At 55.2% G+C, this 12,999-nt stretch overlaps 1 protein-coding gene across 5 annotated transcripts in view; it reads right to left on the bottom strand.

Moving 5' to 3' along the window:
- PBX1 (PBX homeobox 1) overlaps positions 1-12,999 on the bottom strand; it is a 210,540-nt gene that overhangs the window by 14,544 nt on the left and 182,997 nt on the right. For 3 of the 5 annotated variants that reach the window (XM_080648713.1, XM_080648714.1, XM_080648717.1), the window contains 2 exons: positions 4,402-4,514; positions 3,209-3,298 (listed from right to left, as the gene is read on the bottom strand). In XM_080648713.1, the coding sequence (XP_080504839.1) occupies positions 3,209-3,298; positions 4,402-4,514 (203 nt within the window). The remainder of the gene's footprint in view (positions 1-3,208; positions 3,299-4,401; positions 4,515-12,999) is intronic. The other 2 variants (XM_080648715.1, XM_080648716.1) reach the window with 1 other exon arrangement.

Here is a 12,999-nt window from a genome sequence, read left to right as displayed (position 1 = left end):
GGAAGGCCAGAGGTCAGGGACCGGCCGGAGACAGAGCAAGAGGCAGGGACAGTACTAGAAAGTACTCTGCAGTCCAGCTAACGCACTGCTTCTGACCTCGCGGGTGACGGATCGGAGAGAGCGTGTGAGCGGCAGGCGCCTGGAGTCTCGCCCCTGACTCCCCGCCACGCCCACCCAGCACGGTCGCCCTTGTTGTGGGACACAAGCAGGCCAGCGGTGTCATGTCCTGTCACGGGCTGAGGAGGGCTGAGGAAGCTCCATCCCCGGAAGCATACCTCCCTCAGGACAGTCAGTGACCCCTCACCACCTCCCGGGGAACACCCACCCGTGCCCCCGAGGAGAAAACGAGCACACTATCCCTGTGATGCTGCAGACGGCACCCCAGGAGCCGGGGACGCCCGGCCAGGGCTTCTCCCACCCACAGTCTCTGGCTTAGGGCAGCCCTGTTGGCATCAGGGTGGAACCACTGCCCATCTTCTGGAGGACACTCCTCGCCTCCCTGGACACACATGTGGGCCGCCCCCCGGCCCCCTTGCTCCTCAGCCTCACTAACGGCAGGTGGTGTAGCTTCACGGATTTCCACGGACGCTGGCTGTAACACATGGGAGCTGTGGAATCGCCAGGGGAGTGAGGAGGCTGCCCAGAAAACGTCCTGCTCGGATGAAACACGGCCAGGGCCCAGCTGGGCTCCAGTGCTGTGGGGCTGCGGGCGTTTATTTCATTTCTTGGCTGGAACCTTTCATTCCTGTCCTGTCTCTTCTGGTCTCCCTCCCGCTCTGTCTCCCTTCCTTCTCCTGGCAGCCACAGCCCCATGCTGCCACACCCACGCGCACCCACCCACATGAACACACACAACACGTGCACACACACAGCGCACACTCACACACAACACATGCACACACACAAGAACACACAAGACACACACACACACGCACAAGAATATACACAACACATGCATACACAAGGACACATACAAAGGACACACACACCACACACACACAAGGACACAAACAACACATGCATGCATACAACACAGACACACACACAACACACACATAACAGAAACATAAGGACACATACTCACACAGAACACACACATAAGGACACACATTCATACACAACGCATGCATGCACACAAGAACACACACTCACACACAAGGACACATACACAACACATGCACACACACAAGGACACATATTCACACACACCCCACATGCACACACACAAGGACACACACAACACACACACACAAGGACACACACAACACATGCACACACACACACACACCAGACACACTCACACATACAACACACACAACACAGACACACAAGGACACAAAGGGCACACACACAGGACACAAACACAATACATGCACACACACACGCGCACATAAGGATACACACACACACGGACATGTACACATCCCAGCTCATTCCACCATTAACAGTCACCTCGCCCTAACATGCTTGGTCTCGGCAGGGGCACAATTTAAAACTGACACGGAAGGAACACACCTGTCTGGCCGGCCTTTGCTTCACCCCCCGCACATTGAAGACCCAGAAACAATAACCAAGTTCACGGGGAGCCAGCGAGAGGCTCTTTCACGCTGTTTTGAAGCCGTGTCTGAGCGGCTTGTGCCATCAGACGTGATTGTCTGCACATGTGCGGTTACGACACTCCAGAAACGGTGCCCAGCGCACAGGGTGACGTCGGAGGGGAGTGCTGGCCTCCCGGTCCGAGGCTCTGCTCCCCACTTGGGAAAGATGCCAATGCGGCTGCCCGCCCGCTTCCTGCCCATCACGCAGACTCCTCGGCTCCTTTGTGAGCGTGCCACGTTCTCATCCCCACACTCACAGAGAACAAAGCTCTTTCTGGAAAAATCTGTCAGGAAGTGGGTAAATGCATATGGGCTGGAGCACCCCACATCCACTTAGTTCATCTGGAACCTATTTCTGAGCACACACTTCTCCCCAGGATCGGTGGTTTCTAGAGGGGCACTGGCGACTCACCAGTTCCTACGCGAATAGCAACTAGCGTGAGCACCAGAGGACCAGGGTCTTCGACTGGCCAGAGCACACCAGGGTCAGCTCTGACTCCCTGCCTGCTTCGAACTCTGCCCGAGACGGCCCTCCCCCTGTTGGCGTGGGTGTGGCCCTGGGCCTGCCCCCAGCGGCCCGACCCCTCTAGTGGATCATTTGTGGTGAGCCCAGACTCTCGGGGGACAGCACGTCCCAGCCAGCACACACCCCCGCTCTCCTTGAGTCTGGGCTGACTCCTCGCCCTCTCACCCAGGCCGTCTCTGACGGAGAAGCTGCGGTTCCCTGGTACACAGTTCATGCCACTGGCCATCACGGAGCGGAGGGACCGTCACCTCCATGGCAGACGTAACACCTCAGTCGGCACAGCGAGGATGACGTGTCATGCCTACTTTCCCTTCCTTCCTTCCCCAGTTTAGTCTAATCATCCCAACGAAACAACAAAGCCATCCCCACCCGCCCACCACAGGCCCGGCCAGCAGTGCCCCAGCCTCGGGGCTCCAGGCCCAAAACCCTCAGCCGAGGGGCAGCCGCCTCTGCAAGGCCGTCCTGTCCCAGCTTGCTGTCACCGCTGCTGAGGGAGCGGACGGCTGATCTGAGAAATCGAGTTGGATTGCTGTCCCAAATCCACACTCGGTTCTCCTTGTGTCTGTCTGATCGATTTCACTCTGTGCGACACAGCTTGTCGCTATGCATTTTCATGCTGGTCGGGAGCCGCGGGGACCCAAGGACCCGTGGACGATGCTCAGCACCCGCCCGTCCCTCGGCAAACCCCGCCTCGCCTCTCCGTTGATTGCTTTTTAATCGGCCTCCGACAGGTCGGAGAAAGGGCTCTTCTTTAGACCACACACCTGATGCAACGGACACCGGCTCCCAGCTTTGCTCCCGTTCCCAGGCCGGCTTCGGCGACCTTCCCACCCCTGTCGTCGGTCACCTGTTCAACTGCTCCCGCAGCAGAGGCATGTGGCCGCAGGTGCCTGCCAAGGCTGATTGTGTCTGGCAGCCCCGGACGCCCACCCCAGCGCCTCGGTTTTGTGGGCAGAATGCTGCCGACGGCGTCACCGATAGACACGAGAAACTAAGCTCAGATGAGTCCCACTAAGTGTCACTGTGAGCCCGGTGGCTGTGAAAGAATTGGCAGGGAGAGGACGGAGGGGACTTGTGTTCTTACACTGATGCCCTGGGGACTGTACATCTGACTGGCCGCCAGTCCGTCACTGTATCCTCCTGTCTGGCTGATAACATGGCGAAGGGTATCCACCTGCGGAGGAACGAGAGAGGAGGTTAGTCAGGGCTTCACCGCTCGGCATGCCAGGTCGCGCCATTGCTCGGAGACGCTCCTCTGGGGGTCCACGAGGAGGAGGCTGGCTCCTCTCTGAGCCAACCCAGTCTCCCCTCTAGCTCTGTGAGGCGACAGGAACACGGTAACAGAAAGGGGGCACCCACTGAGCTTCCGGGAAGCTGCACAAGGCGGTGGAGGAGGTGGGGGGGCACTGACCCCCCACATCTCCGTGCTTCTTCCCGGCTGGTGTCCCATAGAGGGCACCCGGCCAGCCACTGCCCGAGAGCAGGTGTGGCTGGCACGCATCTGTCTGGGGACACATGATGGCCAGCGCTGCTACCTGGCCGGAGTGTGACCGAATCTCCTCACACGTGACCCAGGCACTTCCTGAGCGAGGGCTGGAGCGCCGGCCTGCGGTCTATTCTGGGCACGTGGTGCTTCCTGGCCACATGCCGATGACACAGGTGGGCACGGCTGGTAAAGCCTGGGCAGTTCTGACCCAGAGCCCCCGCTGCCCCTCGCCCATCAGGGGTGGGAGGGTGAGCTGCCCGGGACCCTGGGCTACCCCACGTGCTTCACTTTCGCTTCCCAGCATGGACTTGGACTCGCACCAGAACGGGTCCCTGCACCCTCCGGAAGGCGGGGAGATGGGCTCGGTCAGCCGGCGGGGTCTCCCAGAGGTTCACCTGGAAGCAGGAGACGCTCAGCGCCTGCCTCCCAGGACTCACCTCCATGTCGGGCAGATAGTGAGTGGAAACCCGGAGTGAGAGGGAGACCCGGAGAGTGAGCCGATGCCCGAGCAGCCCCTGTGTCCCAGGCAGTGAGCACAGAGCGCTGAGTCCCCTCGCTCCTGCCCCGCCTTCCCAGTGTGATTGACAAGCCAGAGCCAAATGCATTCACCAAGTGTGGACGAGACTCCCCACGACAATGGTTGTCTCTGTTTCGGTTTGGTTTGGTTGTTGCTAAGGTTTGTGTCTACGTGTCCCTCTGAAGCGGTAAGTGCCGACATGACCAGGAAGTGCCCACACGACCGAGGGCTCTGGGCTCCAGGTGCCCCTGCCGGCACAGTGGCTGGTCCCTACCTGTGACTGCACGTTGGCTCCAACCTGGGCCCCTTGGTAAGAATCCCCATTGAGTGACTGCACGCTCATGAACAAATCTCCAGAGTTTGACATGTTAAAAGAGCTGGAAGAACCTGGAAAGGAAAGGATGAGGCACCTGAATCACAGAAAGGAAAAGGCTCCGCCCGCAACTGACAGCGAGAGGAAGAGCGACATGCAAAGCAACCCCCAAACGAAACTGCACCCAAACCCCTCCCCCCCTGGTTAGTAGCATGGAGAACAGAGCAGACAGAGGTGCTAGGGTCCTCGTGCGGGAGCCACAGTGGGCAGGCACCCCAGGCCCGCCCCACAGCAGCTCCCAGTTGGGGGAGGGGCCGCGCATTCTTGTCCGCTCATCTAGTGGGGCTGGGGCAGTCTCCAGGCCTAAGGCCTCCCTTCCCGCCTTGAGGTCTAGGGTTGGCCAGGGGACCGCACGCGGGAGAACGTGGGCTGGTCCATGCCACGTCCGCCCCCGCCTGGAGCGCACGAGCTGGGCAGCTGCATCTGAATACGCTGCTGTCGGCCCACCTGCCTGCACTGGGGCAGCGCGGGGAGGGGTGCATGAAGCAGTGTCCTCGTGGGCTGGACCCAGGTCTGATTCCGCTGACATTCCTGATTTCTAGAAAGCAGGTGAAGTTCCTTGTTGGGTGACAAACAGCCCAAGAAAGCCTCTGGGGTGGGGAAATGTGTGAGAATGAGCTACCCTCCCCTGCTACCTGCCGCCATGGAGGAAGAGGAAGCAGGATTAATGGGCTAGGAAGGTGAGCATGCGTGAGTATGGAGTGCTGATAACAATAGTAATAATAGCACAGGGCCCACAGGGGGGCAGGTAAGCATCTGCCCTAGATGGAGCCTTTCCCCGGAGTTTGCCCTGAGGTCCATCCTGACTCCACCCTGGCTCCCCTGGGAAAACCCACCCCCACCACCTAACCACAAGGGTGTGGGAAGCTTGTGATTATTCTGAAGTCAGCGTGCAGCTCAGCGCATTAGGAAAGGAAGCCGACGTGCAAGGTTTGGTTAAGTCATGACGTTAGCCTGGAAGAGGAGACGCAGGGACCAGGTCCTTCCACTCTGTGCTTTCTGGCCAGACGCTCTGGCTGCTCTCCCGCGTGCTCTCGGCAGCACCGCCGTGTGGAGTCGCCCAACAAGGATTCCTGCCTGAGCTCGGGCTCCTTCCTGGCTCTGCAGGAGCGGCCCTGCCTCCTGCCGGAGGGCTCCGGTTTTCTCCATGGAAGGACGCCTTCTAGCAGTGCATCCTACGCTAACTAGCCGTCCTATCCTCATGCTTCAAGGGCCAGGAGAGGAACCAAGGACTGAACTGAGCACACTCTCCTGGGGACGACCGTGAGAGAGGAACAGCGTCCCTCTGGGTTCTTCGGAACGTCCCTCGACATGCAAGGACCCAGCTATTTTGCTGCATGAACTGAGCTCGCGCTCGCTCCCTTCTGGTGGAAACAGGGAGTTCCTTCTTTGGGGGTGGGCGCCCCGACACTGCCTGGAGAACTATGCTCTTGCCACAGCTCTGCACACATCCTGTGTTGTCTGGCACATTTCTGTGTGTAGCTCATCCCGAAGAAATTAGGAAAGATGGGTCTTAGGCAAAATAGGCAACATAGGCCCAAGGTCTGCGTGGTTCTGGCTCTGGCCTCCCAACTGGGGTGATGCCCAACCTCCCCCCACCCCCCAGTCAACCACACGGTGACCTGTCAATCCCAGGCCTCCATGCCCTAGTTATTTCCCTCTTAAATTTTCCTTTTCATCCCAGAAATAGAAGCTAAATAATAAAATCCACTTTGCCGTAAGCGTGACAACACGCACTCCCATGCCAATGCCATCAGCACCCAGGACCGGCCGCTCTGAGAACCAGTGGAGTGGCTCACAGGCTCTCGGCTTTCCCGGGAGCGCGCAGTCTGAGCGCAGGAGCGCGACCCTTCCCAGTCCAATAGCAGGAACACTACCCTCCAGATGCTGGCTGGTGGCACACACACCAAGAACTGGGAGAACCCCAAGGGGTACCCAACACCAGGGAATGTGGCATCCATGACCACGAAGGCCCGGGATGTGCCAGGTACAAGGCATACGCTGCCATCAACACACGGTTTCAGAAATACACGCGCATAGAGTAAAGGTAACGTGCCTGGGCCGCACGGACACAGCGAGGACACCCGCAGGGCAGGACTCAGAGCAGTAACTGGGGCTCCCGTGTGTGGGGCTGCCTCCTGCACGCATGTCACACAACCAGGGCTCCTGACTCATGTGTGTCCGGAGGCCGCCACTGCCCTCAGGGATGGGAGGTCACACCAACACCTAAGTAACAGAAGACAGGTTCTTCCTCCTGTGCTGGAGCCGGGGAGGGAGTGTGGGGGGGGCACAGCCCGTGGGGGCGGCTCTGCGGTGCTGTGGCCTTTTCATTCCCACAGAAGCATCTGCCTGCTCAGTCACGGGGGCCTTCCCTTGGGCGGTAACATCACCGCCAATTAGTCAAGCATGCTGCGCTACGTGCTGGCCAGCCCACAGGCTCAGACTGGACTGGGAAGGGGCGAGGTTCCAGCTGCCACCCCGACATTCCGGGCTCGTATGGAGCTACACTGCCTAAAGGAGACCGAGAGGGAGCCTGGGTCCCCGGGGCGCCACGTGTTGGCACAAGCAGACGTGTGAGTGCAGGGGGTCCCAGGGACTGCACGTCTAGAGTCTCAGGTCACGTAAATTTGTGCAGGAAAAAGAAAACCAGTCACCTTCATCACCCAAAAAAGAGGATGCTAATGATGAAATCACAATGCTGCTCAGGGTTCCGGACCCGGCACCGCTGACCTCTCACCCCATTCTTCCTGTGGGCCTGTGTTCCGGACTGGAATTGCGGAACCATCACCCATGTCCCTGGCCTCGGCCGCCCTCCCAAAAGGGGACAGCGCCAAGTGTCTGCAGACAGTCCCGGTGTCCTGGACGCAAGCTCCTGCTGAGCGCGGTGACAGGATGGCGTGCGGTCCTGCCGGAGGAGCTCCGCGTGGGGAAGAGCCCCGGTGTCCTCTCCACTGTGTCTGTGTGAGGCAGCGGCAGGGAGATGGCCTGTCTGCAGACAGAGGAGGGGCCGCCTGTCAGGCCCCACCAGGTGGGGCTCCAGGAAAGCTGAGTGTCGCAGGCTGGCCTCTCTCTTCTCCAGGACTCCTCCTCCGCCCAATTCGAAAGCCCTGCTACTTCCTGTCAGGGCTGCTGGAAGCCGCCCACTGTCCTCACTGACAGAGAGATGTGGACAGGGAACCCAGAAGGCTGGCCAAGCTTAAATGCTCTGAAAGGTCGGAGCTAATCACCCACTGTTTAGTTGAGACATTGGTAGCTGAAGCAGCCTCCACCTGTTAGTCTTACGTAAATCCTTGCTGATTGGCTGTTATTGGAGTTTCCTGCCTAAAGGCTATGGGTGTATCCCATAATCTTAATAAAAGGGATAGCAGGGCCAGAGCGGGATATAGCCCTCTCCTGGGCTTCCGCCTGACCCCCAGTTCCCAAATTAATACTTCTCTAGTCTCTTTCATTTGTGTGTGGCCTCCTTCAGAACCCGAACCCTGAACCTGAACCTGAACCCTGAACCACGCGGGACGTGGAAAGGGGTTCCCACATCTGGCGCCTGAAAGGTGGAAAATTCAGCACATTACAGGAATACCATATAATTCCCAAGGACAGGCCATTATTGAACGACAGCATCAGCGGCTAAAATCCCAACTTGAAAAACAAAAAAGAGGGGGGGGGGGATGATGGAGAAATCACCTGTGGGTAGGCTGCACCAAGCCTTAATTACTTCAAATTTTTTCACTTGTGATGCTGATGGAAAGACACCCATGGAGCTGCATTGGTGTCAGAATAAAACAAAAGAAAATGGTCTAGTTAAATGGAAAGATCCCGAATCCGGTTTATGGAAGGGACCTGATCCATTACTAACCTTTGGCAGAGGGTATGCTTGTATATTTCCAGAGAATTATTCCAAACTGTGTGGATTCCTGCTAGAAATATTAAACTGCAACAGGGATCCAAGAGAGAAACTAGCCAGACTAATGAGGACCTTGCGCCTGGAGCCACACCATGCAGCTGCAGACAATCAACTACCTCAGCCACAGAGAGCAGCGACTCCAAGCAATCCACCGAAGAGGAGGAGCAGGAGGAGGACAGGCCGGACAACAAACAGCCCGGAGGCCACCTGGGGCATGGTAAAGAAGACGGTACAGAAAGCTGAGCGAGTTTGTGAGGAGACCAGAACCCCAAGAACGCCTGAGAACGTCTTTCTTGCCATGCTAGCAGTCATCAGCTGCACGGTAATATTACCTGGGGCAAATGGGGAAGTATTTGGACTTATGTTCCTGACCCTTCATGGGTAAGACCCCTTACGTGGGCTGATCCCCCGCCTAATGTAGTCACCTATAATATCAAACACCTTGGTCATCCAGGAGGACCATGGGTGGGCAAGGAAGTATAATTACACAGGTGTCGCCACCCAGCTTCCCCTTTGTATGACACAAAATCAAACCACTGCTCCTTTGTGTGTAAAATTAGAGAGGCTTCTGGCTTGCGTGGACACCAAAGGAGGGGACTATCACTGCTTGCTCTGGGGAGAGGTGCAGAAAATGTAACTAAGACCTTGTCTATACAAAAAGAAATTGACAGCCAGTTTGAAATTAAATTGCCATGGCCTAGAGAAAGAATATCCTTACATGATATTATTCTACAATGTCATCATAATTTTTGATATTTTACAATAGCATATTGTACAATTATCCCAAACAAACTTACAAACTAATTCTTGTTTGGCAGCAATTTAAAAAGGACAGGACAGGAAAGGATTTAATCCCTTCCACTGTGTAGAGGGCCCCCTGGGAAGGCACTTGAGCATTCTATATTGGCCCCTCTTGCCCTTTTTGCCAAAAGGGACCCTCTTCTCACAATCCAATTGCCCACAGCTGTTGCCTGAGCTTTCTGTTCATGCTGAGGTTGAAGCCTCATGGTGGTTGGTACCATGGATCTGTCTCTGGCCCAATGGTGTGAGCTGGGCCCTCCCTGGAGAAGAAACCTGGGTTCCCCAAGATATGTGATCAGTGCCGGGGTCCCACCAGCAGGCGAGGGGATCCCAAGGCAGGTGCTGGGCGTGGAGGCCACGGGGGCATAGGCTACCAAGGAGACAGAACTGAACCTCACATCACCCGTGTGGCCCCAGGGGATGGCTGGTTAGCCAGAGACGGGTAAGATTCCTCAAGGAAGGAACAACCTAAGACAGGCACAGTCGCAGAGGGGCCATCAGGAGAGAACTTGGGGGTCAACAGAGGTGGGGCACAGACCCTCACCCCCCCAACCTTGCAGGGGCCTGAACCCTCACCCCTTCTGAGGGAGGTCTCCTGCCCCCATGGCTGCTTCGCTTCCCACGCCCAGCTCAGATCGGGACCCAGGTAACAGAGACTTGGCCAATCGCAGCTGCCCTGTATCTAAATCCAGCCTAGCACCAGGAATGCTCAGGGCCTACTCAAGAATGCAAATAATCCTTTCCACTAATATTTACAGGGTAAACTAAGATTGTTGTTAGAGTATTAAATTTGACAGTAAAATAGTAATCAAGTTTTCAGATTAGTTTAAATTGGCTAATTGAAATAAGTGAATATTCAAGAAAATTTAATTGTACTGGACAAAAAGCTGTTCCTAAAGTATTAACTAAAATTTTTCTTGGTAGTTCATCTCATGGTAAAATTGCTTAACATGCAATGAACCTAAAGCAGTCATATTTTTGTGCAAAAAATTAAAATTTAAAGTTATCAAGACTGCATTATAAAATTTCCAAAAGCCTCCATTAATCAAAAAAAGGGGGGATAGAATAATATCATGTAAGGAAAAATATCCTGTAAGTAAATTACATCTAGAAAATTTTTACTTTAGAAAATTAATTTTCATTTGTAATGCTAACAGCAAGACACCCATGAAAAACACACATGGTGTCAAAACAAGCCAAAGAAAAATCGTTTGGGCAAAAATAAAAAGGATCCCAAGTCAAATTTATAGAAAAGATTCCTTTATTAACTTTTGATCGAGAATATGTTTGTATATTATCAGAAAACAACTCCAAGACCATATGGATTCCTGCAACAGAGAGGAATTAACAGGACTGCTCCAGCCATGAAGACAAGAAGAGAAACAGTCCAGAGATGGAAGACGCTGACGATGCCTTGCCATACTAGCGTTAAGCAGCTGAGCGTCACTGCAGGTTGCCCGGGACCAAACCAGAGAGGGTTGGACCTGCATTGCCACCATTTGTCCACCATCCAGATATCATTGCTGACATGTACACATAAGGAACTATTTGACATTGAAACTGGGGCTCTAAACTGTTGGACATTGAAATTGGGAATCAAAGAACTGTTGGCCCAGAAAGAAACTCACTAAGGACTGATTCATTTGCCTCTCAGCATAATCATTATTGCTTGTCTCATTTTTGTTCTCATATGTTTTTTTCTAGTCTGCAGATGCAAGATTTTTTAAAGAAAAGAAACGGGGGAGATGCCGGAAGCCGCCCATTGTCCTCACTAACAGAGAGATGTGGACAGGGAACCGAAAGGCTGGCCAACCTTCAATGCTCTGAAAGGTCAGGGCTAATCACTCACCGTTTATTGAAACATTGGTAGCTGAAGCAGCCTCCACCTGTTAGTCTTACGTAAATCCTTGCTGATTGGCTATTATTGGAATTGCCTGCCTAAAGGCTATGGGTGTATCCCATAATCTTAATAAAAGGGATGGCAAGGCCAGAGCGGGGTGTAGTCCTCTCTTGGGCTTCCGCCTGACCCCCAGTTCCCAAATTAATACTTCTCTAGTCTCTTTCATTTGTGTGTGGCCTCCTTCAGAACCCGAACCCTGAACCTGAACCTGAACCCTGAACCACACGGGTCATGGAAAGGGGTTCCCACACAGGGCAAAGCAGAAAGGGGAAAGGTCGTCTGGCTGCTGGGAGCCCCGCAGCAGGTGTTGGGAGCCCGCGGCAGGTGTGGGTCAAGGTTCTGAGCCCCAATCCCTAGAGGCTGTGTTGTTCTCCACTGAGACAGGGAGGAACGCAGGAAGAGAGAACTCAACAGAACCACCAACGGGGCCGAGCCTTCCACTTGGCTTTGGAACACAAAGGACAAGGGTTCCAGGGTTGCCTGGTGCGGCCAGTCACCCTCCCTGGTCGTGGCCTTCTCTCTGGCCATGGGCCTGCACTAACCTCCTCTCGGGAAGCCAGGTCAGGGCTTTAACATGACAATCCTCCACCACCCCGAAAAGCACCAGGCCTCCTATTTCCGGGTGGAATGCGAACGTGAACCAGGGCTCCCTCTAGCTAAACGGGGCGGAGGGCGACCTGCCACGGCGGGGCCTGCGCTGCCCACGGCACATCCGTGCAGCTGAGCGAAGGCTGACACCTGGGCGTGCTTCGCTGGTCACAGATCCGATCCCATGCTAATGTCGGTGCTGCCACGTGGACACCGGCCAAGCACAGCCAATTTCTTCGTTCCTGGATGCTGAAACGTCCTCCAAACTTCCCAAAAGAACATCCTACCTTCCCCAGAGGGCCCCCTTTATCTGAGAGGAGATCAGCTCTTGCCTGTAATCTCATCATCCAGAGTCGTGGGGACTGTCCCTCAAGGTCTTCTCAGAGGAATTTTCGGGACCCAGGGTTATAATTATTACTTCAGTCGGCCCCCATTTTTGCATTCTTTTTTTTTTTTACATTTTCTTTTTTCCTTCTATTCTTCCTCTGCATCCACTTGCCAACTCTGCTGGTATAAAATATGACATTTGCCAGGCATGCTCACTAATCTCTAGATGTTCTCTATCCACCACAGGTCCCAATTTTAAGTGATTTTATGAAATAAGCTTAAGGAAGCAGACCTGCGTCTCCCAGCCAACAGGGACACTCAGAAGTGGCTGAACAACGGGAGGAAGAGCAGCTCTGGAGGGAAGCCTCGGGGAGCCGCTGGCCCGGCGTCTTCCTCGCAGGAGGAATGCGAATATACAGCGAGCAAACCTCCGACACAACTCCCGCCTCGACAGGGCCCAGAGGCTCCGAGGTTCCGGAGCAGGAGGCTTCCAGCCAGCCCAACACATTTCCCGATTTCCTTTTGTTTAAACCCGCCTTCTGCTTTCACCGCCATGTCTGCTTTAGACGTGTCCCAAAGCTAACACGCAGCGTTAGAAACACCCACTGGGACAGCTCGGCCTCGTCAGCGCTCTCCCCTGCTCTGTGCAGCGATGTGGGCTGTGCAGGGAGCCGGCGAGCACACACAAGCCGCCCGTGTCTCGTGTTGACGCGTGTGTCCTTTAGAAGGCCCGCTGCTGCCCACACAGCACATTCCCTTTTCTCTGCTTTGGAGAAAGCGCATGCAGGGGCTCCTCTACATATTTCCAATGACTTCAGAACACCTGGAGGGCTTGGCTCAGATTTCCCGAAGCCATTTACTTTGTGTGCAGAATAGTCACGTGAAGTTGAAGCCGCCAGAAAAACTTCTCAGGAAACTGTAATCACAGTGACATTCCGAGAGGCCAGAGGCCCCTCCCACCCAGGCAGGGGGTGAGTGCTGC

This window comes from Plecotus auritus (genome assembly GCF_963455305.1).
Source record: "Plecotus auritus genome assembly, chromosome: 12".
NCBI lineage: Eukaryota > Metazoa > Chordata > Mammalia > Chiroptera > Vespertilionidae > Plecotus > Plecotus auritus.
This window is presented reverse-complemented; position numbering and strand designations above follow the sequence as displayed.